This window comes from Phytophthora sojae (genome assembly GCF_000149755.1).
Source record: "Phytophthora sojae unplaced genomic scaffold PHYSOscaffold_1, whole genome shotgun sequence".
Classification (NCBI taxonomy): domain Eukaryota; phylum Oomycota; class Peronosporomycetes; order Peronosporales; family Peronosporaceae; genus Phytophthora; species Phytophthora sojae.
The window spans coordinates 9,066,358-9,089,476 of NW_009258115.1; the positions used below are offsets into that span (position 1 = coordinate 9,066,358).

General features: G+C 52.2%; 11 protein-coding genes across 11 annotated transcripts; 7 read left to right on the forward strand and 4 right to left on the reverse strand.

Annotated features, from left to right (window-relative positions):
* Nucleotides 1-251: 251 nt before the first annotated feature.
* Nucleotides 252-764, forward strand: PHYSODRAFT_294532 (hypothetical protein; the record flags this gene model as incomplete). Its single annotated transcript, XM_009518303.1, has 1 exon — nucleotides 252-764. The coding sequence occupies one exon, from the start codon at nucleotides 252-254 to the stop codon at nucleotides 762-764; it is 513 nt and encodes a 170-aa protein (XP_009516598.1).
* Nucleotides 765-1,362: 598 nt separating this feature from the next.
* PHYSODRAFT_420027 (hypothetical protein) lies at nucleotides 1,363-2,518 on the forward strand (the record flags this gene model as incomplete). Its single annotated transcript, XM_009518304.1, has 4 exons — nucleotides 1,363-1,456; nucleotides 1,550-1,788; nucleotides 1,828-2,228; nucleotides 2,320-2,518. Coding segments are annotated over 4 exons (933 nt in total), but the record flags the coding sequence as incomplete, so codon positions are not given.
* Nucleotides 2,519-4,416: 1,898 nt separating this feature from the next.
* PHYSODRAFT_415727 (hypothetical protein) lies at nucleotides 4,417-5,066 on the reverse strand (the record flags this gene model as incomplete). Its single annotated transcript, XM_009518305.1, is given in 2 exon segments — nucleotides 4,417-4,765; nucleotides 4,780-5,066. Coding segments are annotated over 2 exon segments (636 nt in total), but the record flags the coding sequence as incomplete, so codon positions are not given.
* A 903-nt stretch (nucleotides 5,067-5,969) lies between these two features.
* PHYSODRAFT_474972 (hypothetical protein) lies at nucleotides 5,970-6,512 on the reverse strand (the record flags this gene model as incomplete). Its single annotated transcript, XM_009518306.1, has 1 exon — nucleotides 5,970-6,512. A coding segment is annotated over one exon (543 nt), but the record flags the coding sequence as incomplete, so codon positions are not given.
* A 75-nt stretch (nucleotides 6,513-6,587) lies between these two features.
* On the reverse strand, nucleotides 6,588-6,911 carry PHYSODRAFT_263491 (hypothetical protein; the record flags this gene model as incomplete). Its single annotated transcript, XM_009518307.1, has 1 exon — nucleotides 6,588-6,911. The coding sequence occupies one exon, from the start codon at nucleotides 6,909-6,911 to the stop codon at nucleotides 6,588-6,590; it is 324 nt and encodes a 107-aa protein (XP_009516602.1).
* A 931-nt stretch (nucleotides 6,912-7,842) lies between these two features.
* PHYSODRAFT_294534 (hypothetical protein) lies at nucleotides 7,843-10,122 on the forward strand (the record flags this gene model as incomplete). Its single annotated transcript, XM_009518308.1, has 7 exons — nucleotides 7,843-8,064; nucleotides 8,165-8,332; nucleotides 8,409-9,044; nucleotides 9,229-9,280; nucleotides 9,336-9,605; nucleotides 9,681-9,862; nucleotides 9,934-10,122. The coding sequence occupies 7 exons, from the start codon at nucleotides 7,843-7,845 to the stop codon at nucleotides 10,120-10,122; spliced, it is 1,719 nt and encodes a 572-aa protein (XP_009516603.1).
* A 388-nt stretch (nucleotides 10,123-10,510) lies between these two features.
* Nucleotides 10,511-10,723, forward strand: PHYSODRAFT_473931 (hypothetical protein; the record flags this gene model as incomplete). The annotated part of the gene is made up of 1 exon (XM_009518309.1): nucleotides 10,511-10,723. The coding sequence occupies one exon, from the start codon at nucleotides 10,511-10,513 to the stop codon at nucleotides 10,721-10,723; it is 213 nt and encodes a 70-aa protein (XP_009516604.1).
* Nucleotides 10,724-12,339: 1,616 nt separating this feature from the next.
* Nucleotides 12,340-15,610, forward strand: PHYSODRAFT_294535 (hypothetical protein; the record flags this gene model as incomplete). The annotated part of the gene is made up of 9 exons (XM_009518310.1): nucleotides 12,340-12,817; nucleotides 12,897-13,453; nucleotides 13,531-13,731; nucleotides 13,804-13,924; nucleotides 14,003-14,621; nucleotides 14,707-14,765; nucleotides 14,833-15,102; nucleotides 15,172-15,353; nucleotides 15,422-15,610. 9 exons carry the CDS (start codon nucleotides 12,340-12,342, stop codon nucleotides 15,608-15,610), a joined length of 2,676 nt encoding a protein of 891 aa, XP_009516605.1.
* A 2,093-nt stretch (nucleotides 15,611-17,703) lies between these two features.
* Nucleotides 17,704-18,252, reverse strand: PHYSODRAFT_471474 (hypothetical protein; the record flags this gene model as incomplete). The annotated part of the gene is made up of 1 exon (XM_009518311.1): nucleotides 17,704-18,252. A coding segment is annotated over one exon (549 nt), but the record flags the coding sequence as incomplete, so codon positions are not given.
* A 2,232-nt stretch (nucleotides 18,253-20,484) lies between these two features.
* PHYSODRAFT_418162 (hypothetical protein) lies at nucleotides 20,485-21,129 on the forward strand (the record flags this gene model as incomplete). The annotated part of the gene is made up of 2 exons (XM_009518312.1): nucleotides 20,485-20,752; nucleotides 20,924-21,129. Coding segments are annotated over 2 exons (474 nt in total), but the record flags the coding sequence as incomplete, so codon positions are not given.
* A 1,486-nt stretch (nucleotides 21,130-22,615) lies between these two features.
* On the forward strand, nucleotides 22,616-23,071 carry PHYSODRAFT_294537 (hypothetical protein; the record flags this gene model as incomplete). The annotated part of the gene is made up of 1 exon (XM_009518313.1): nucleotides 22,616-23,071. One exon carries the CDS (start codon nucleotides 22,616-22,618, stop codon nucleotides 23,069-23,071), a length of 456 nt encoding a protein of 151 aa, XP_009516608.1.
* Nucleotides 23,072-23,119: the final 48 nt, after the last annotated feature.

Here is a 23,119-nt window from a genome sequence, read left to right on the forward strand (position 1 = left end):
CGCTCCAGAATAACTTGGTACATCTGCCTTCGAAGGCATCTGGGCGGTAGAGTCCACTACCGTTTACTTCACACTTCCGAGCTCTCTATTGTTGGTCAACATTTCACTTGTGGTGACGACGATGGAGACGTCGTTCATCCACCCTTCGCGGTCTTCGTCCGAGGCGTCGGGTCGTTTTCGAATCGGGAGAAGACACGGACCTGATTGAGTATTTCTCGAACGAAAGCTCGGGCGCTACCTCACGACATCAAATGAAGAAACGTCGCAGGAAGCAGGCGACACAGGAGCAAGTTCATTCTTCTTCAGACCGGCCAAAATGTGGCAACGTCATTGTCGTCGATGACAACAACGAAACAGACTCCGCAACTTCGCGGGGTCCGTCTACCAACAACCACCAAGGGTCGACCGAGCCACCGCGTAACATGCGGACTCCAGTTGAGCAATACGAGTCGGCTTTGAAGGCGAGAGGATCCCAAGCGCAGTTGTTGAAGGATTTGGATCTGAGTTTGCTGCGGTCAGTGGCAGAAATCGCTTTCTGCCAAGTAACGCTGACAGCTTCCAGCCGAAGAAATGGCAACTCACTGCAAGACGAAACCCACCACGAGCTGCAGAGATATGCTCGAAGGATTGAAGTCGCGAAGAGCCGCTTGTCAGTCTCTATAGCTGACATAGCTGGTAAGCAGAGCGAGAGTCCAACGTCTGCAGACTCTGGGATCGACATCCCCAGCTTGCCAAGGCAGCCTTCTATTGATGCAGGACATTGAGCGCTACATTCTTCTTCTCGCTCAGGCCGTCCGGCACTTTTCGTACCGTGAACCGGATACTTCAGCGCGTTCCTCGCGGCGAATGAGCCCAGCAGCAGAATTGCGGCCACTTCAGCTGCATATCGACACAACGATGGACGAAGTACTAAAATTGTCAAGGAGAATCTGCTTGCAGGCTAAACGATAGCAAGGATCCAATGCAGCGTAAGGGGTCAAGGGCTATGGTCTTGTTGAACTTGCTGAGACTAGTCCAGTAGTCGTAGCCCATTGAAAATCAAGTATCGAGATTGCCTTAGAAACTGCTTATCCTAATAAATCGTGCTACCCAACGACACTATATTTTCGGACGCCGATGCACCACAATCTTGCGCGACGTAAGAGGCAGAAAGACATCGAGGGATGTACGGTTTATGGGAGATTCGGGGGCCGACAGGCCCCCGAACTCCCGAACTCCGATAAATTTAGGTGAGATCTCCGAACTCCGGCCGCAGCCCCGGAGGGGCGCAGCCGTTTTCCCTTTATTTACCGAGAACTTGTAGTTGAGGAGTTCGCAGTAAGCATGGCCTTGTCAGCAGCGCGCAATGATAACAAGGCAGCAGTGGTCGAGGCGGTTGGACGGCGCTCATTCCCTCCCCGTCTAGTTTGTCCTGAGGAAAAGGTGGATGACATGCAGTTGTCGCGGCTGTTTTCACGTCCGTTGTTCGTGTGGACCCCGGAGTATCGAGGAGGCAAAGGTCTGCCGTCGTACATCAGCCGAGACTGCAACTGCAATCCGAAGGTGAAAGACTATTGCCGTCGTGTGGTGGAATCTGTAGAGTGCAAGTGCGACCTGGTATTTGTGAAGTATAGGTGCGCTGTAACAGGATCATATTTTTCCACTGTGAGCTCGGATTACTTTGCACAATGGCCCGATATGATTTTTCACTTTCCATTTGTTCTGAGCCAAAAGCTAGTGTTCTCGAACTCACTCATGGAGATGGTTCATGACGGTATTACCGCGCAGAATGGGTTGCAACGTACCATGGTCAATATGGAGCGTAGGCGCAAATAGCGCTACTACAAGCTTTTGGGTCTGTTTTCCAGTGGTATCAAGCGAAACCACGAGCGTTGCTTCACCTATCTGGCCCCCACTCCAATATCAGAGGATCAGTATGCAGATCAAAACAAAATTGTTGACAATCACACGCTTACGACGGCATGGCTACACGCTACAGAGCTGTACGGGTCGCTGTGTGAAAAAGTGATGAAAGACTGTGTTGTAAAGAGGGTCATGAGAATGGATCACTCTGTCAAGTTCTGCAAGCGGCTAAAGCTGTGGAAGGCCAAGGGGCAACGTGAATCTCTCAAAAATGCGAAAATGCTTTTGCTGTTCCAGAATGAAATTGGGCAGATTATTGGGCGGCGGCTGACCAGGTCTGAAAACAAGGAAGAAACACGAGCCTTGCTTCAACATGTGAAGTCGCAGTTTCGTGCGCCTTCTGGGGGTGACCTGGATCATGTAGTTGTGTCGGATAACGCGTCGGCTGTCAAGAAAATGGTCAGAAGTGTTTGGTAGCGAGGTGGTCACAAAACAGGACCCCTTTCACGTGATAACTCGCATCACTGAAAAAATAAAGGCACCCGTCACCAGCAAACGAATTTCAAAGGAACTCTCCCGTGCGATCTACAATGTGGATCGTGAATTGCGCCCTACTGCTGAAATGGCTCTTCAATTTCAAAGTGTAGTCAGCGGTGTTTTGCGCTCAAGTGTATCGTGCAGCCTGAAAGATTGGAAAGGGTCGTGTCAGAGTAATTTGGAGCAGATTCAGCGTGACGAGTTGTACGTGGGCTCAAACACTTACGAGGAAGGCGGTCATCGAGTTCGCGTGGTATCTACTAGCCAACTTGAGGGCTTTCACTCTTCCTTAAAAAAAACTGCTTACCAGAAATGTATCGATTGATGTTGGCTTGCGGATCTTAGATTGGTTTATCGTCAAGCATAATTTGTCTATCGGTGCTAAGTTCGGGCGCAATCCGCCCATGAATGGCGTTGATTTGATGTCGGCGGGCCATACTGCATTACTCTGTGGAACGATGGTCCCTACTTCGCCTCAGATGGAGTATGTGATGCAGCTTTTCTCTTCGCCGCTTGTACCCCCGCAGTATAGAACGGAGACCGAGCGGGACTTTGACTTTGACTCCTGAGCACAGGTATTTCTAAGTGCAAGAGTGAACACAACATATCTCGAAGGGAATCTTAATCGCTCCCGGCAACACCGCTCAACAGTAGCGGAACTGCTGTTAAAAAGTGCCGTTACCCTCCCAATCGGCCAAGCTGAAGCGTGACGAGTTTTTTAACTCTATTCGACTGGCAAGTACCGAGTGTGAAGGCGACCAGGGCTTCTCTACGGAGGAACACGAGCTGCTCAGGCAGCTGCGCAGCGAGCAGGCTGCTAGTAAGCGTGAATGGTGCACGTGTGAAATGATAACAACGATGATGTTCAATATTGTTGCTTGCAACAACACGAACCCTAAAATACGGCTACAACAGCGGAGCTATGCTACGATGGTCTCAAAAATTAAATCACTTGGTGCTGATCCTGAAAGTACAAGCTCCGCTCGAAAACAAGCAAAAATATTCCATTTTGCTCCTCAAGAAGCTGTTTTCCTGGCTTTGCGTCCACCGATAGACTGCGAAGCTGATTTGATGCGCGATGTCTTCAAGATTCTGCGAAAGTTCAAGGCCGGCACAGCTCGTAAACGATTATTCCACCGTATCTACGACTTTGCAAGTTGTGTCTGCGCTGGAATTGGTCAACTTGATGAATTGGTGCGGGAGAAGCGCTGGGAAGTGCTGAAGGCGGCCCAAAACCGAAAGAAGAGGAGACTAGCGATGGTCACGAACCCCACAGACGCTCCATTATCTTGTCCAGCTCCTAATGAAGAAGAAAAACGAGCCGAGCCATTAAGTACTCTGCTTACAGATCAAGAAACTGCAGCGAACGATGACATCGATGCTGCGACCACTACAACTAGTGCAAATGCAGACGACACACCTCCAGCAAGACTACAACCGCAGGTTATTTGTCGTGACACTGTTGGGATTGGTGAAGATGCAGGACAATCAAGTGTTCCAGCAAAACGGCCTCGGCCATCTACTATCGCACCAGAGCACTTGGCTGAGTTGCGTAAACTGTCTGATTCGCTGGTGTATACTCGTGGAAAATATATATTGCTGCAGCAGGAGCTGAAGAAATATTACCCTGACGCGAACCTCACGGATAATCAACTACACTGCCGCCTTAAATGACGTCGAACAGCAGAAAAAAATTGTCCCAAGCCAGCGAGTAGCGGCAACGAGATATCTGACAGCATTGCTCCACCTCTCGCTCCAGCTAGCAAGGCGACTTCGTGTTCGAGCTGCCGCCAGAAGCACTTAAAGTGCGGTGAAGGGTCTCAAAATCCTGCGTGTTTGCTAGCGAAGAAGAATACTACTCGTACGATAACAGAGTTCTTTAGCGTATAGCAATAAAATCTAACTTTCATAGCACATCTGTTTTTCCACCAGGATCGAGACATACCATCGAGACAACATTGTGGTCAAATGTGGTCGAATGTGGTCAAATGTGGTCAAAGTGGTCGCGAGACAAATCCCACCATCTCCCATGCGCCCCTTCAGCTCTGTGACGTTGTATCGTACAGCTTGTTCCGGCATTGAGTTCCCCCATGGCACCTGCCCCGTCAACGCCTCCACGATGCAGACCCCGAACGAGTAGATATCAGACGCAAACGTTGGCGATTCGCCATTCAAGCACTCAGGCGCCTTCCAGCGATAAGCGCCGAGAGCCCCGTTCGACGCAGCTGCCGTGTCTGGTCGAAAGCTCAAGCCAAAGTCGGCCAACTTGACCCCATCATCACATACTAAAATATTGTTCCCTTTGAGGTCACCGTGAACAATGCCGCTGTCGTGAAGGTGGCGTAAGCCTGGTGAATATACCTCCAAATCTCCGGGCGCTCCTTTCCTTCGCCAAATGACGCCAGGGTCCAGCGAGTCGCTCGTTCACACACGAAGAAAGGCCGCTCCTCGTGGCAGGCACCGTAGAGCTTGAGGATGTGGTCGTGATTCAAGGAGAACCGCAAATCCGCCTCGGACTGAAATTGTCTTCGGTTTTCAGCGTCTGTTTGGTCTGTGAGAACTTGTTTCACCACCACTTTCGATCCGAGCCACGTGCCTTCGTAAACCGCGCCAAAAGATCCACTCGCGATATGCCGACCTAGCTCGATCTGGTGAACTGGGATGAACCAAATGGGAAGCTCACGAACTGCGAGCTCTCTAATTGGCGCCTGGTCTCCTGGGCGCCAACGATGAGCGGCTGCCGTGTTGTTCAGTGAAGTTCGAGCCATAAACCTGTCGATATGATGGTGAATGCTGTAGTTCTTCCCGGCGATAGTCCGGGATTCACCCTCGCTGGAGGCTTGGCTTGAATAGTTATCTTCATCGTCCAGCAAAAAGCCTGAGAGAATTAAGACGAAGTCTTCCACCACAAGCTGCTTGACTACCGTGTTTTGTAGCTGTTGGTAGATGTCGATAAGTCGATCAAGCACGGGCTGGTGGACGCATCTGGATTCTTCAAGCTGCTCACAAAGAGCGCCAGCGTCTTGTAGCATATCGCTTATCGATTCTCCGTTGAAGGTGTAGATATCGATGTACGTGAAGATTGCGCTTGCCTCCGAGATCCCTGATACGTTTGCCAATCCACTGATCGTCTGGACCAGATGCAGCATTGGCAATCTCTCAGCGGGGTCCGTGGCACACATCCCAACGAGGAGATTCCATTCCTGTTCGGCCAAAAGAATTGGTTGAATGCCGAGCTTTCGCGACCGTAAGCATCGCGAAAGATGGCGCCTCGCTCGGAACGGAATGTCAGATCGGGACCTCATCATCGCAGCGATAGAAAACCCAAACGCTTGAATATCTGACGCCACGCACGGAGCAATGCAACGACCCTGTCTGGCACTCCTCTTGCTTACTTGATCCCGCCAATGTGTGACTACGCCGCATCTGATGAAGAAGAAAATTAGCCACACAATATTCAAAGCTGGAACTTCTCTTAAGTAGTTACGGAAAACCTCTTGAGCCAGCACAGTGGGGAACGCTACCGGACCCGCATCGCTGATGAGCTGCACACACCTTTTGACGAGCCTCTGCTTGGACGAATCCTCTATCCGCACTAGATTGATTCCACTCAGGACCGCATTGCCATCGAGATGCTGGCGTGCTGACCAGAGGATATTGGACGCTGATAGCGTTGTGTGAACGAGGCCAAGGCCGTGCAAATAGGCAAGACCACACGCAACGTCCAGCATGTGATGCCACGAAAAGCCCCTGCACGCTATTGGCAAAATCTTTTCGTGAATGATCAGCGGGTTCCCAACGTGGCACGCGCCAAAAAACTTGCGAATGTTTGGGTGGTTCAGCTCGCCCCAAATGAAAGCTGCTCGCAGGCACTCCTCCTCTCCGCCTTTCAGCCTCGACACTTGGGCATTTTCCCACTCCATTTCCGATGTCGTGAACCACTCCGGGACCTCGACCACCACGAGGCCGGAGAGACGAACAACTACGTTGTATACTGCGGAAATCACGTCCAGCTCACGCGCAGTCAACACACCACCGGAGCTTTCTACGCTGTGCTTTAGTCGCGTCAGAATCTTCAATTGTTGAGTTTCATCGCCAATTTCAATCCAAAGTCGGGTCGGATCTTGCAGCATTTCCTCGAAGAACGCCATTTGGCGGTCACGCTCGGCCTGTAGCTGTTGAAGCCATGTCGTTAGCAGTTCCTCCCTCTAGTCTTCGTCTGCAGAGACGATCTTCACGGCGGTGTCGATCGCGGCGATCAGAATTTGGCAGACTGGGGCAAACGTTGCAAGATCGACGAGAAGTCGGCCCTCGCACGTGTCGGTGCCGTAGTAGGGCCACAGCTGCTCCATCACGCGGTTCCAGCAGGAATAAATGGGCACGTCCACGGAGTCCCAGCCGATCCGAGAAGTGAGAGAGACGAGATCGCGAAGAAAGCGCTGACCGAGGGCGTGGAACGGAAAGCGCAAATTCCTTCGTCGCGCTTGAGCCTCGCGCAGCTTATGTGCGAGCTTCTTGGCGACAGCGCGCATGCTCGAGATATGATCGTAGCCCCCTTGGCCGACTCTTCCAGAATGAAGAATGATCTTAACCGAAAGGCTCGCTCGAAACTTTAGAAAAAGACTCAATTTGTTCGCGGTTTAATTAACATGTATTTAAATAATAAATAGTGGGCAGTTTGGAGGAATGATAAGTCGAATACACTCGTTACTCCCGAATTCCAGTCAAGATCAAGGTGAAGAGGGTACGAATCATGTTTGTCCGAGCATGGGTTGATGTAGTGTACTCCCTAACGCTGACATGTTAGTTGCTATACATGTTATCTAACTGTTAGTTAGTGTCTAGTATTTTGAGTTAACATGTTAGTAGCGTTAGAGCAAAAGTATGGAAGAAGAGTATATGTTTGCACCGAAGGCAGCCGAGAAGGGCGATGTATTAAACTGAACACAAATACACCCTCAAAACTAAGAATTTACCATCCAATCTATAATACTTTGAAGAATCTGCTAACATAGGGAAACATTTGCTGGGTGGAGCTCACATGGGGGGCTGGCATACCACTTATCAGCGCAGACGATGACCGATTTTAAGAGTGAAGACGGCTTAGGTGTCTCCTACCTATGTCAAAGTCCGCGGTGCAATATAGACACCCAGGCCAGCTAGTAAATACTTTCGTACAGATTACTAAGTAATCTCCTCATGTGCCCATTTCCTCCGCTATACAGTATAGCTAACATGTGTAGTTTTCAAATAACTGTTAGTTAGTGTCCAGTAGAATCAGCTAACATGTTAGTGGAGTACACTATTGGGTACAAAAGAGCCGAACTCTCATCAGTCGCATTTCTTCCTCGTGAAGCACAACGAAGATGCCTGGCGTGACCAGCAGAGGTTCAATGCGTACGCTTCTCCCGTGTCGATGCCATTATTTTGTGCGCGTTCTCCTTCCTGGTCACTGCGGCAGACATGGCAAGCATGGCTCTGGTGTCGAGGAAGTGGAGGGAGCTGACGGAGCACCGATCGCTGTATCGCTCACTGTCGAGTGTGAATGCTGATGGGTCCGTGAACTGGGTCAACTTCAAGAACTTGGGCTTCAAGTGCAAGGGCACCGAGGGGAAATGCTTCAAGTGTCTCGAGCGTTCCACTGGTAAAATTCTGGCCGTGAAGAGGCCTAGGGTCTTTCCCAAGGTACGTCAAACACTGCAGTGATGTACAGTAGCCGCATATGTAGAGACTGACAGTTTTGCTGAGGTAGGGAGAAGGAGTGCCATACTACATGATCCGACAGCTGACAGTGCTGAAGGGGGTGAAGCACGACCACATTTCGTCGCCGGAGTTGATCAGTCTCGCCAAGGATCAGCTCCACACATTTTCCCCTTACGTGGATAAAACGCTGCAGGATTTTATCAATCCAACGGAAACCCCGGAGGGTGGACGCGAGCTACCCGAGACGGTGGTAAGCTTGACGAGTTTATGGCGTATAACTTCGACGTATTATGTTCTAACTTGTGCGTGAGTGTTGTCGATTTCAGATCCGTAAGATTCTGCATCAACTTCTAGATGCGATGGTGTATTGTCATCGCCGTGGGGTCTTGCACCGCAATCTCAAGCCAAAGCATTTGCTTGTCAAGACGTCCGACTCGGAGAATCTCAGTGATGCAATGCTGGAGATCTCGGACTTTTCTTTGGTTCGTGCGCTGGGAGTCCCCAGTCGGGCGTACACGACGGAGGTGGTCACGCTTTGGTACCGCGCTCCCGAGATATTGATGGGGGTGCAAGGGTACTCTTCACCGGTCGATATGTGGTCTATTGGTTGCATTTTTGCTCAAATGGCTCGAGGGGAGCCGCTCTTCAGCGGTATTTCGGAGATTGATCAGCTGTTCCAGATTTTCAGCAAACTGTCAACCCCCACATCCGATGCATGGCCAGGTTTCTCGTCGTTGCCGAACTACAGCTCCGAGTTCCCGCACTGGGACAGTCAGCCTTGGGCTCGCCTCGTGCCGGGCATTTCGGTCCCAGGGATCGACCTGCTGTCGAAATTGCTTGCGTATAACCCAGAGCAGCGAATTACGGCGGAAGAAGCACTTCGCCACCCGTATTTCTTCGATGATGCACCTGCGTTCTTGCCGCTGCCTTTGAAGAATCTGGTGAACCAGATGTACCATTCGGTAAGTCAAATGTGGACGAATACGATGTCAGGACACCTGGAGCAGTTCCACGCTTACCTGCGTGAGGCGGAGCTGGAGTCGTGGAGAGAAATCGTGTATCTGAGGTGCGCATAGGCTTCAGTTGAATTACTTTGAATGCGAAGACCGTGCTGCTGACGGGTTAAATTCTACTTGCAGCCACCAGAAAACCCTTCACGCCACCCACCGAGAAATGCTCGTCGACTGGATCATCGAAGGTAAGCTATGCCATGGAATAATGCAAATAACCGCAAGACTTACTCGCTGTGGTAGTGATGGATGCGTTCGAGATGTGCCCCCGGACAGCTTTTCTGGCAGTCAATTACACGGACCGGTACCTAGATACTGTCTTGATCGAGAAGACGCAGTTCCAGCTCCTTGGCGCAACCAGCCTGCACATTGCGTCGAAGCTTGAAGACGTGAATTATATTGGCGTGGAGGATCTGGCCATGTGCGCCGACACGGTGTTCACGGCTGCGCAAGTGTTGAAGATGGAAGAAAAACTACTGAACACTCTCAATTTCACACTCTCGGTGCCTACTGGTACGATCTTGTTGTGTTGAAATTGGCAGTGTGTGAATGATGCAAATCTCACTTTAACTCTATTATATTCTTTAGCGCTGGATTTCCTGAACATTTACGAGAGGATGATACCAACTATTCATGAGACGACGTCCATGCTGGCTCATTATCTGTTGGAGCTGACGCTGCAAGAATATCAGATCTTGAAGCACCTGCCGTCGGTGGTGACGACTTGTTGTCTGTCGTTGGCCATGTATACGATCGACGGAGTTCCAATGGTACGCCTTGTAGATATTCGAGTTTTTTGTGCTCGTCTGTGAGCTGATCCTTTTGTTTCTTTCATTTTCAGACCAAAGAGCTGGTCGATGCCAGCAAGTACAACTGGTCGGATCTGAAGGAGTGTATGGGAGAGCTCCAGAATCTGTACGCTAACTCACCGTCGAACAACCTGCTGGTGATCAAGAAGCGCTATTCGAAAGCAGAACGTTACCAGGTGGCTGACATTCCTCCGCCCAAGTCATTCAGGATGGCATTTTAACTGTTTTGCCCAACTCAAAGCCGCTATTGCCTTGGGTAGTAAGTAGCTCACCCTTTCGTATATTCTCGATATCTATGTAAAAAAAACTATGAGTCAAATAGCTGCTACAGCTTCCTTCAGCAGCAACGAACGAATGCGCTTCCTAGTACTACACCTTTGCCCAGCCTTAGTTGTCTAATCCATCCAAAGTCGTCAGCTTTTATTTTGGGTGGGAGCGAGGTACCCGAATTAAGGGGTACCACTCTCCTTAGTGCAAGCGAAGTCGTCTAATCCTCAACCGAAGTTGTCAAAATTGACGAGAGCAGTTCCCGCGCGCGCGAAGCCGACCAGGGGCGCAAGATGCGCGCCGTTGGGAATCACACTTCTCAATCTACCAAGCTTCGTGCAGATGCCCTACCAGTCCACGCTCAAGCACCACTCGCCAGAGGAACGACGCCGCGTCCTCGACGCTTTCAATGCCGGTGAGGACTGGCGTGCCGTCGCCCGCCACAACGGCTTCCCACGCACCACAGCGGAGTATCTCGTGGCCCATGGGCGCGTCGAAAATCTACCTCGAGGAGGGGCTACGAGAGCTGGCAAGATAAATAGGGGAGGCGCTTGAGCTCTGGTTGGAGGAGTGCTGCACGTTTACACTCGGCACGCTGAGGTCCATGATCCGCGACGACTTCCACGTGGACATCTCCGAGTCGTCCATCTCGCGCTACCTGGTCGGCAAGCTGTACACGGTCAAAGAAGTGATGCATTCTGTTTTAAATGTGTTGTGGTATGGTTGCTTACAATGCTCTTACTGCTTTGCTACGCATAGACTCGTGTCGAGCCTGTGACTTGCAACAGCGCGATTAACTTGGAGAAGCGTAGGCTCTTCGCGGAGGCACTGATCAAGCACCAAGAACAAGGTGACTTGATCGTGTACTTGATCACGCAGCGCATGGTGCAGAAAATGGAGCTGCACGCGGCCAAGTTTGTCAACGCCGCAACTCGCAGCGAGGCCATGGTGTACGGTGAGTAAGGGCGGGTGCAGAAGCCCATCGGTGCTTACTTTGATGATGTGCATGTGTAGCTTTTGGTCAGTGCCAACTTCGGTTGAGGATTAGACGACTTCGCTTGCACCAAGGAGAGTGGTACCCCTTAATTCGGGTACCTCGCTCCCACCCAAAATAAAAGCTGACGACTTGGATGGGGATTAGACAACTAAGGCTGGGCAAAGGTGTAGTACTGCACTACATACATGTACTACTGCACCTACCAGCACTGCTTCGTGCTTCTATCTGAATTTCGATGTCGAAGCGCTTGAACGAATTCTTGCGCGGAACTGTCGAGGGAGCAAGCTACTTGCGGCAAACCCACGACCCCGCATCCTAATTCATGATGACTAAGGCTTTAGTACTCACAATGTGAGATGAATTTCTCCTGATAGCACTGAATCACACGTGCATGGCAACTTGCGTTTGCAAGCACACACTATGTTATACTGTGCTTTTATGCGGACCGGCGTCAGTTCGACTTGGAACAGGGCGTTTCGATGCTGTTGCCTTGCAGCAGTTTCGTCCGGGTCGTTGCGCCACACCGAGAAGCGACTTATGCCGTCGCGAGATGATTCGAGCCTGTCGAGCTGGCACCGAGACGAAGTTCTGTCACTCGCTTGCAATTGTCAAGCAACACCGCTCTTCCATGAGAAAGCAACAATAGTGAATACCACTTCGTTAGTTATCCTCTCGTCTCCACAGCCTGCAGGTAGCCAGCCAGCAGCTTTAAGCATCAACGTTACAAACCGGCGTAGCCATCTCCGGCACATTTTTTCCAAAAATCCGCACAACGCCACAACAGACTTCTCTCCAGCCAATCAAAGCACACTTTGACGAAACAGCAGCCAATCCCTGATCAGCGAAACTGCCAGAGTGATGGTCTCCGTCCCTTGACCAATCAGAGGCGAAGAAAAAACCCAAACGGAGGAAGAGCGCGCACGCCGCCCAGTCTCCCATACAAACGCCAAAAGGGAAACGGAGCCCGCGAGATCTCGAGCCGCGCCCGACTTCCGCACTCCCAGGCCCCGCGCCGCCCCGACCACTTCCTCCTCCGCAGCAGACAGCCAGGTACATGCAGCTACAGCTCCACAGCTCATATACACGTCCGCTTACCTCCATAGTCCTCCTCCCATCTCTAATTTTCACGTTAAATATTACATTACAGAGAGAGAGAGCTCCTTTAGCGCAGTTGATGGAGTCCAAGCCGTCCGCCGCCGCGTCCTCGTCCTCGTCGGACGCGACGCCCTCCAAGAAGCGCCGCGCCGCCAGCGGAGCCGCCGACCAGGGCGCGCTGCCCGTGCCGGAGCCCGAGCGCAAGCGCGCGGGGCTGCCGCTGCTGCTGTGCTCGGCCGGCGCCGAGAACCCGATTCTGGCGGCGCTGGGCGGCACGCCGCGCTCGCAGGCGGCCGCCGCCAAGGGCTTCGTGGAGCCGGAGCCGCTGGACCTGGCCTCGCAGACCAGCGCCGAGTCCGTGGGCGACGGCGTGAAGGAGGAGGAGGAACAGAAGCCCAGCAGCGTTGAGATCAAGCGGGAGAAGAAGGAGGAGGTCGCTGTGGTGCAGCAGGAGCACGTGACTCAGATCAAGATGGAGGCGAAGACGCAGGTGCACGTGAAAGAGGAGCAAGATGCAGCGGTGGAGACCAAGTACAGAGTCGACTCGACTCCATTTGGTAGGAAGCTTTGAGTTATGCTGGTGGATTGGAGAGTTGTGTACTAATTGTTGCTGTTGTTGCTATGGTTTTTGAACAGTTGGTAAGAGGAAACGGGACGCTGAGGGTGAGACTAAGACGGCGGACTTTGTGGCCTATGCGAGGGAACACATTCACAGCCAGGAGGCGGGCGAGGAGGGCTTCTCCATCGACCCGTCGGAGCGCGCGGTGGAGCACCGCGCCAGCAAAGTGGTGCGTCGTGAGATCTTGATTGCGTCGCCTGCTGCGAATGACGACGAGGACTGGGACGGGAACGCACCCCCGGAAGTGAAGATGGAAGAGGTGGAAGCCGTGCTGACACCCTCGGAGCATTTTGACCTGCAGCCGATCGACATTATCCTGCACGTTTTCTCGTTCCTGGTGACTGCGGACGACCTGATGAGCATGTCGGAAGTGTCGAAGAAGTGGAAGGACCTCACCAGTCGACGATCGCTGTACCGGTCACTCCCGAGCGTGACTCCCGAAGGATCAGTCAACTGGATTAACTTCAAGAACTTGGGTATCAAGAACAAGGGGACGGAGGGCACGTGCATTAAGTGCAGTCAACGCTCTACTGGCAAAATTCTGGCCATGAAGAAGGCCCGCGTATTCCCCAAGGTACGCGGCGATCTGGTAGGAGTTCATGCTGATCTGCGTTCACAGCACTAACGGATGGCTTTTTGATATTAAAACAGGGAGAGGGGGTACCATACTACATGCTCCGCGAGCTGGCGGTGCTAAAAGGAATCAAGCACGACCACATCGCGTCCCTTGAACTGATCAGCCTCGCCAAGGATGAGCTTCACGTGTTCTTTCCATACGTGGACAAAACATTACACGAAATTATAAACCCATCGGGTGATCCCAATGGTGGCCGCGTGTTGCCCGAGGCTGTGGTAAGTAGTCTGAAAGTTTTCACAATGTCAAATGCCTCCGATCTAATGTTTGTTTGACTCACGCAATTTCAGATCCGCAAGCTTCTCCACCAACTGCTGGATGCTATCGCGTATTGCCATCGCCGCGGAGTCTTGCATCGTAACCTCAAGCCGAAGCATCTGCTTATCAAGACGTCAGACCCAGACAATCTCAGTGAGTTCTTTGTTCAGATTGTTTTGATGTCATTTATCGTGCGTATATATGGCATGTACTTATTGTGACGTGCCCCAGGTGATGCAACGCTACAGATCTCCGACTTCGCGCTGGTCCGAGCAACAGGAATCCCCCGCCGCACATACACCATGGAGGTCGTTACGCTTTGGTACCGCCCCCCTGAAATTCTCATGGGAGTCCGTGGCTACTCTTCGGCCGTCGATATCTGGTCCGTCGGGTGCATATTCGCCGAAATGGCCCAAGGCAAGCCACTTTTCACAGGCATATCGGAGATCGACCAACTGTTCCAGATCTTTAGCAAACTGTCGACGCCCACGTCGGAAACGTGGCCAGGTTTCTCGTCTTTGCCGAACTACCACTTCGAGTTCCCGCACTGGAAGCGTCGACCATTGAATCGCCTGTTCCCGGGAATCTCGGATCTCGGCATAGACTTGTTGACCAAGTTGCTGGTGTATAACCCGGATCAGCGCATTACGGCTGAAGATGCACTTCGTCATCCGTACTTCTCCGACGAGGCACCTGCATTTTTACCACTCACACCAAAGATTCCTATGGACCAAATGTGCTACACGATGAGCCGAGCACGTATTGGCCCAACTCCGGAGCATGTCGAGTTGTTTCATGCGTACCTGCGTCAGACGGAGCTGGACTCCTGGAAGGAGATCAAGTACTTGAGGTGCGTGGACATTGGATTGTTTGTAATTGTGTATGATAGGCATTGACGGTCCTAATGCTATCTTTCCGTTTTCTTGAATGTTTAGCCGGCAAAAAACGCTCCGACCCGCCCACCGATCAATGCTTGTCGACTGGCTAATTGAAGGTAAACTATGATGCTTGCTTGCATCGTTTTGAATAGCTGACTTACGTGCTTGCGTGATCTCCGTCAGTGGTGGACGTGTTCGAGATGTGTCTGCGTACAGCATTCCTTGCGGTCAATTACACTGATCGCTACCTTGACATCGTTATGGTGAAGAAGACGCAGTTCCAATTGCTTGGGGCGACTTGCTTGCACGTTGCTTCTAAATGCGAAGACGTCTCATATATTGGCGTGGAGGATCTCGCCATGTGCGCCGACAACGTGTACACGTCTGTGGAAGTATTGGAGATGGAAGAAAAACTGTTGAACACTCTCAACTTTACGCTCTCAGTGCCCACTGGTAAGTCCGTACTGGCCTGCCATAGACCCGTTATCGTTGATCTCACATCATGCCTTCTGATGTGACCAGCGCTGGATTTCCTGAATATTTACGAGCGTATGATCCCACCAATTCAGAAAAAGACGTCCATGCTTGCGCACTACTTGCTCGAGCTGGCACTGCAAGAGTACCAGTTCTTGAAGTATCTGCCGTCAGTGGTGGCGGATTGCTGCTTATCTATGGCCATGTACACGATTGACGGGTTCCCGATGGTTAGTATGCTCCGTGATGTTGGGGCGATAAGTGGGCATACCTTGCTAACGCTGCTGTTGTCTTACAGACCAAGGAGCTGGTGGATGCTTGCCAGTACAACTGGTCGGATCTAAAGGAGTGTATGGGAGAGCTTCAGACACTGTACTCTAACTCACCGTCGAACAACCTGGCGGTGATCAAGAAGCGCTACTCGAAAGCAGAACGATGCCAGGTGGCGAACGTGCTTCCGCCGACGTCGTTCAGTATGGCATTTTAGTTGGTCTAGTCTGTATTTGTGAGCTACATATTTAGAGCTCGGTCTTTAGGTCGTAGGTGCGTACATCCCGACGCTAGCTGGTGTCGCAAGACAATGCCCAGACAGCAAATACGTGCTCGCCAACCTTCGGACAACGAGGAAACAACAAGTAACAAAAGGCAGAATACAAGCGAGCAGTTCACGGGCATCCAGACCAACTTTGCACAAATAAAGAAGTCACGGAAGATTATTGACGGCTGGAAAACATTCGCGCGGCGGTACACGACTGTGGTCTAGCATAGGATCTTCAGCCTGTAATCTTCTCGTCTTCATTGCCAGCGTCGCTGCCAGTCTCAGTGGTGACATCAACCTCTACCTCGGCACTGGGCTCGTCCTCGTTAGCCTCCTCGCTACCCGCCTCAACGCTAGCTTCTTCCACGCCCTCTTCAGCCTCCGCTGGTTCAAAGAGCATCTGACGCAGCTTGGCTTCGAGGTCCTTCGCGATGTCAGGGTTCTCCTGTAGGAATACCTTGGCCTTCGCCTTGCCCTGAGCAATGGGTTCTGCGTACGAGGTTACGATAATGACACGCCGTTAGTCATTCGACAAGCATACACCAAGCAGACGAAGATAAACTGTACGACGCACCGTCGCTTCCAACCAGACTGTACCATGCGCCAGAGCGCTTCAGGAGACCATGCTGCACACCCAAGTCAAGCTAATCAAGCCAGCAAGAAGTACGGTAAGAAAGTCATCACATCTCCCAAAAATCCCAGCTCGCGATGCCGTACCAGTTCAGACTGACGATCTATGCCGTGACCGAACATCATGTCGAAAGTCGCCACCTTGAAGGGCGAGGCCAGCTTGTTCTTGGCCACCTTCACCACGGTCTCGTTGCCGACAACCTGGTCGCCCTCCTTGATGGCCGTCTTGCGACGAATGTCCAGCCGCACAGACGCGTAGTAACGCAGCGCCGTGCCACCCGACGTCACCTCAGGTGATCCGAAGATGATGCCCACCTTCTGGCGGATCTGGTTCAGGAAGATAATGGTGCAGTTGGACTTGGACAGCGATCCCGTCAGCTTCCGCAGCGCCTGGCTCATGAGGCGCGCCTGCAGCGCAATCTGCTGGTCTCCCATTTCACCTTCCAGCTCCGCGCGCGGCACCAGAGCCGCCACACTGTCCAGCACCACGAGGTCCACTGCCCCCGACCTGATGAGCGTGTCGGCGATCTCCAGAGCTTCTTCGCCCGAGTCCGGCTGCGAGACGTAGAGCGCGTCAATGTCGACACCCAGAGCCTTGGCGTAGTGGGCGTCAATGGCATGCTCTGCGTCGATGAAGGCACAGGTCCCGCCAGTCTTCTGAGCTTGAGCAATGCAACTCAGCGCCAGCGTTGTCTTGCCGGAGCTCTCGGGGCCGTAGATCTCCACCACACGTCTAGCAAAAAATGTCAAGTTGCAACTCGATTTTCATCACCTCCACATCAACTCACGCACCCTCGTGGGATGCCACCGACACCCAGAGCCAAGTCCAACGACAACGAACCCGAAGAAATCACGTCCACGCGCTCTGCGATCTTGCTGCATTAATAAATAAATAAGCAAACACTTATTAACTTTTGTCGCGATGGGGCATAGATTTTAGTGCAGCGGGCGTACGTGGACCCCAGCTGCATGACCGCGCCCTTGCCGAAGCTGCTCTCGATCTGGCGGATGGCCATCGTCAGCGCCGCGCTGCGGTCTGCACAATAACAAATGTTGTTATTATTGTCAATAATGACCATTTCTCGACTTGAAGACGTCGCACCGGAGCCGGATGCGGCGCTCACGCGCCCAGACTTGGCGGCCGAGCGCTTGAAGCGCACACAAGACAGATACGGGGAGCCGCAGGCCGCAGCAGCAGGCGCCAGGCGCTGGCCCAGCGTCGGAAGTCGCTGGCCAAGTCGCAGCATTGTTGATGGACCAAGAGATCAGCTGGCTGAAATGGGTTCACGTTTCTAAACGCAGCACTTCATTTAGCAATCATATGTACCCTACACAAAATAACAACTTCGACATGAGTGCATTCATCTATTGCTTGACACACACCAAGTTTAAACTGTGTTTGGCGGCGTTTGTTAGCACGCTCCGTACACTATGCTGCGGATCGTCTTGACCATGACGTCGCCCCACGCCATAATCCCAGTCGAGAGTTCGTGCAGCGTCTCATCGGATAGCGGGAACTGTGGCCGATGGATTTTCAAGAAAGCCGCCCTTATCATCGTCACGACAAGTTCGCCTTCAACTCCGTTAGTCGCTGGTTTGCGCCTAGCAACAAACACGGCAGTGGCCGAAATATCCTTTCGAACTCGCGTGGCAGAGTTGTAGGGATAGAGCTCGTCCTCGTCGACGGAATCCAGCGCATATTTCCCCTCGGGGTCCATCTTCGGGAACAGCAATGAACTTGTTTCTAGCATGACATCGTTGCAAACCGTCGACAACACTCGAGCGTTGTACATGCTGCCGTGAACGGAGTCGTAGTCGTCCCTGACGGTCACGTGGCCCAGCCGCTCCGTGATGCTGATCTCCATATTCGTCAGATAATACACGGCTGCGTCGTACACTTGCTGCAGAGACTTGACCCCAGAAAACTGAACAGTCTCGAAGCGCACACCGCAGAAATCCCCCACCGAAATAGTTCGATCGAATACGTCGCTTTCTCCACATCCAGCAAGTGCCAGCGATTGAGTGGGAGGCTTATCAAGTTGTCACCCACATGAGAGTTAGTATACGCAGCCAAAACTCGTTCCCACTTCGGAACGCCTCGCCATACAGAATAAATCCCGAAACTCGTTCTGAGTGCAGGACAGCTTTCATCCAACGAAAAGTGAAACAAAGTCGTGCCTCCGGCCCGAAAAAGCCCTCAAATTTCATGCTCTCAACATTAATTTTATTGAAATAGAATGGTGTAGGCTAAGATAAAAAATGATGTTTTGTTTTAAATTTGAGGTTTACATTGTTTTTTCTTCTTTTTTACTTTAAAAAGGCCTTGTATTCGTAGAGCAATGGACAAATGATCTGAAACCTGCGTTTATCCTGGGAGGACAGCTAGAAGAGCTGTATGGATGAATATCGTGACGGTGCCGACATACAAGAACTTGACTTGGCCACTGTATGGCGGCCATGGCCCAATCAGATGTCCAATACGTTTTTTCAGCGAATAAGCATCCGGTAGATCCCTATTTAGGCCAATCAACATGATTAGGGGTAGGTATATTTGCTGCCGACACTATACCGACGTATAATGCCGGCAACGCGGCCGAAATATGTATTCATCCCATAGGAAATCTAAGTAATAAGGATATAATATACATATCTGTTCTGCTGCCGACAAGTTACTTAGCTTTTGTATTGCCTTTGACGAGCTGATTTGAGCTGTTTGCAACCTTGGGTCCACCACCGGGCGCTGCTGGCCTTACTGCCGCGCGTCCACCGGTCCCTGGCGCCCATTTACGTTGCCAACTTGCCCGTCGTGCGTCCGCGGTATCGTTTCGCCCTCGCACCGGCCTTGACCTTCAGCACCTTCGTCTGCACCGTCACCATGAGCACCAACGTGCTCCCCCTGGCCTTCGTAGCCGCGAGCACCTCGTGCTCCCCCTGAGCTTGAGTCTCCTTCCTCCATCGACCTCCGTCGATCAGTCGTCACCGCACACACCATCACCTCCGTCGCGCATCGGCACTCGGTCGCCCCTTTCGCGGGCGTCCCGACCAACGCCGCGCCGATCCACCGGGAACAACCAGCACCATCTCTCTCATCGACACTCTTGACTTGTACACCACGCCCTCGCATCCGGGCGGGCTCTCCGTCGTCGTTGCGAGTCAGCACCAGCACTTGCCCTCGATCGCGCCGAGCCCTTTGGGCTCATAACCTGTAGGAAGTACTTGGAGCATGCATGTACGACCTCTCTATTGAACGCGTGCCAGACGCGTTTCGGCCCCCCGCCGGGGGCCTCGTCAGTGGCTTTACCAATCGAGAAGTGAGCTCTCTCTCTCTACGTGTCCTCCTGGGCGGTCGCCCCTACGAAGCTTCTAGAATCTCCTAAAGATCTGTCGTGGGTACGACTCTGGTGTCGTAACCGTGTACCCCCACCATGGGGTTACACCTACGTGCCTGCAGCACTTCCAACAGGAACTATGCAGCCCCCCCCTTTTCGCCGACGTCCTTCGGCTCGCCGCCCTCCTTGATGACCCACCCGCCGTCCTTGCGGCCTGGCCTGCATCTTGGAATTGACATTTGAGTCAAATGATATGACCAATAGATTAACCGCTCAACTAAATGCTTATTTCTACCAATCACGACGCTGTAGGCCACTGTCGGCACCGTCATGGTATGGACAGCCTCACACAGATTAATTCGTCGAAAAAAGTTACTTGTACCTCAGGCAATACTTAAACAACATTTTGCCACACCATACTTACACAATGTAGCCATGTCGTCAGCGGCACCATGTACCACACAAAACCGACTGGATTCTCATATGTAGCAAGAATTTGTGCGACTATCCTGCGATCGTACTTAATCGAAGTGGTGTGTGACTTTTGGAGCTAGGCGCCAGACGCGATACGCACGTTCATCGTGCCCCCGAATCTGAACGCCGCCTTGACCATGGATCCGTACGCCGACATGCTCATCAATCCAGACGCCATCACAACCACAAATCCAGACGCCATCACAACCACAAATCCAGACGCCAACATGCCCACGAGCCCAGACGCCACCTTGACCACGGGTCCGAATGCCGACATGCTCACGAACCCGGACGCTGCGGATCTCGCCAGTCAGGTACAAGCAGTCAAGCATAATGTGATCGGCCAGAAGACTGTGAAGATGTACGTTCGTGGAATATGTCGTTATGTAGCATGGCTTTACAAGAACCACGCTGAGTGAGCAGCATCCATTGTATCGCAACGCGCTTTTCGGAAATACCAGACTAGTTTCCCAGTTGCAACAGAAAGTGGTTTGCCGAACGGCACGTCCATCAGATCGAATAAGGCCTACTGGTGTACCTCCGCACGTTCATTTGATGGTATCGATGGAGCAGCCATCGGCGCAGCTACAGCAGCTATCATTGTCGGTTAGTGAGCTGGCGCCCACTGTGGTGCAGTTGATGAGAGAAGAAATGTCCCGTTGTCGATCTTCTTTGTCGTCAACAGAGCTTAATGCCAGTATATCGCGGGCGCTTAATGACTGTGGAATAGCTGAGCTAGTTGCAGCGGTCCGAAGCCATTTACCCCAGCCATTGGGTTGCACTACAGAAGAATCTCAGGACCGCCTAGATGTAGATGATAACGATGGAGTCCAAATGGCTACACAAAACCTGACTCTTACGAACTCAAGATTGACGCGAGCACCTGCTGATTTTACTATTCCCAGCATGTCGTTAAGGTGTGCTTGGGAGCACTGGTGCTGTGGTGACCCATCTGGGCGAATTGGTCCATATCGCTTCCTGCAGTGGCAGGACCTTTCCACTTGTGGGAAGCGGAAGACGCTCTCAGCCTATCGGTGTATAATGATGGAGATACAAGCCAAAGTTCCGCGAGGCTGCTGGATATCAACCCCAACTGTGCAGCAGGCTCGCGAAATGCTTCAAGGCGCTATTCCGAAGCTTCGTATCAGCGATGTAACACCAAAAAATCGTCAAAGGCGCAAAGATCAGCTCAAATGGTCTACTGCATTGAACGAGATTCGAGAAAATCGCCGTAGATCGAGCCAAGACGCGTAGGTTAGCGTCGAAACACCAACACACGTGCATATAAGCAAAAGATAATTCAGCTCGTCTTACGTCACGTCGTTGATGCAGTTGCCGAGGACGAGGACGAGTTATATGGAGCCTAATGGGCGCTGGTGTAGCCAGGTTGCCTGGCCACGGGTTCACGCTGCATTATGCAAAGGCAATGCGCGACGACGCACTACTGCCTGTCGCCTCGAACTTGTGGCTGTATAAACTGCGGTTGTTATGCGCCTGTGTGGTATTGAGTTTCGAGGTTCAAAGTAGTTTTTCTGTGCGTTTGACGCACACGAATTCGTAACGACTCTGCATTTCCACCAGCTTAACAGCAGTTTGTATGGAAAGGTCGTCGCGGGCAAAAAGAATTCGTGTGCGCGCAGGAAACGCAAAAGTTTTGATACAAAAATGAGGTCAGACGCACACGAATTCAAGAGAATCACGGATAGCTTTTGATACATGCAGGATTCGCCAGTGATGAGGTGCCGGTGCCGAATCGTAAACCACTTTTTCCTGTTGCGCAGGTGGTCATCATGGTCGCAGGCTTATTGGACTGGATCTGCCCGTACTCAGCGGCTACGAGTTGCCGCGATTATTCGCCACAGAGAGAATTATTGGCTTGCCCCAAGGCTCCCTCTGAGCTCATGGCTCACAACTCAAGTTCATAACTCGTATCACCACGTACCCCACAAGCGCGCGCAACGAATACTGTTTCACACGATGGAACCCCCCTTTAGAAACAACACGACTCGTTTCCACCAATTCGGCCCTGAGCACCGGAAATTGGAGGACGCCCTTGTCGGGCGCGTCATGCTCGGGCCCACATCGACCTCGTAGCGAGCAGCAGGCTGCTAAGCCAGTTCTTCGGACCAAGCTTGGGGGCTTCACCAACTATAGACTGTACCCGGGTCGACAACCCAAGTGCCAGACAGAGCCTTCGCCGTGTCACCAGAACGAAAGAGTCCATCTTGAGCCAGCGTACAAGTCCAGCCAAGTTGCGGCCTGCAGACAAGAGGAAAATGACACTGGAGGACAAAAACATCCGACGTCGTGAGCAATGTAAAGCCAACAGGCTCGCTACCGCTGGAGACAGCAAACCCGCCAGCTGCAACTTGAGCTAAGCGTCCGGCAGCTGCGAGATGAAGTCGAGCGTTTAGAGAGGGGACTCGAAACCAACCAAACCGGTCGCCCAACCAAGTACAGCCCCTGGACTATCATCGTCGAGGTGTCGCGTATCCTGGACGAAAGCTTTTCCTCCTGGAACATGCTTGCCGAGGCAGACATGATGAGCTGTGCAATCTCCCACGAGGAGTATTTCTTGCCTGATGTGGCCATGGGGGACGCTAGTGGACTGAAGAGTCTGAAGCAGGCTTGGCGCTGGTCAAGACAATGCGGAGACCCTGAGCGTCAGCTGAAACGAGTCGAATCGATCACTCTTGGTGTCATGACGGCCACTGCAGAACTCAGCTTGACGGTGACAGAAGGCACACTGGACAGCTTCTTCCCGAAACTGCAGCGGAAAAACCCGAACATGAGCAAAAGGCTCCTTGGACAGAGACTGCAGCTCACCTGCTCCATTACCTTCCTGCTGGACGAAGAGACCGGCCGTGTCGCGCAGTTGGAACATGACGTCGATTTCGTGGCTCCTTTGCTTCACGTACTTGGCAGCCTAGAGGATGTGTCCAGTGCACTCAACGATCACAGCTCGTGTAGTAAATAGTCTCAAGAGTCTACGGTAGTGAGGATAGAATGGATACGTTGGACGCTC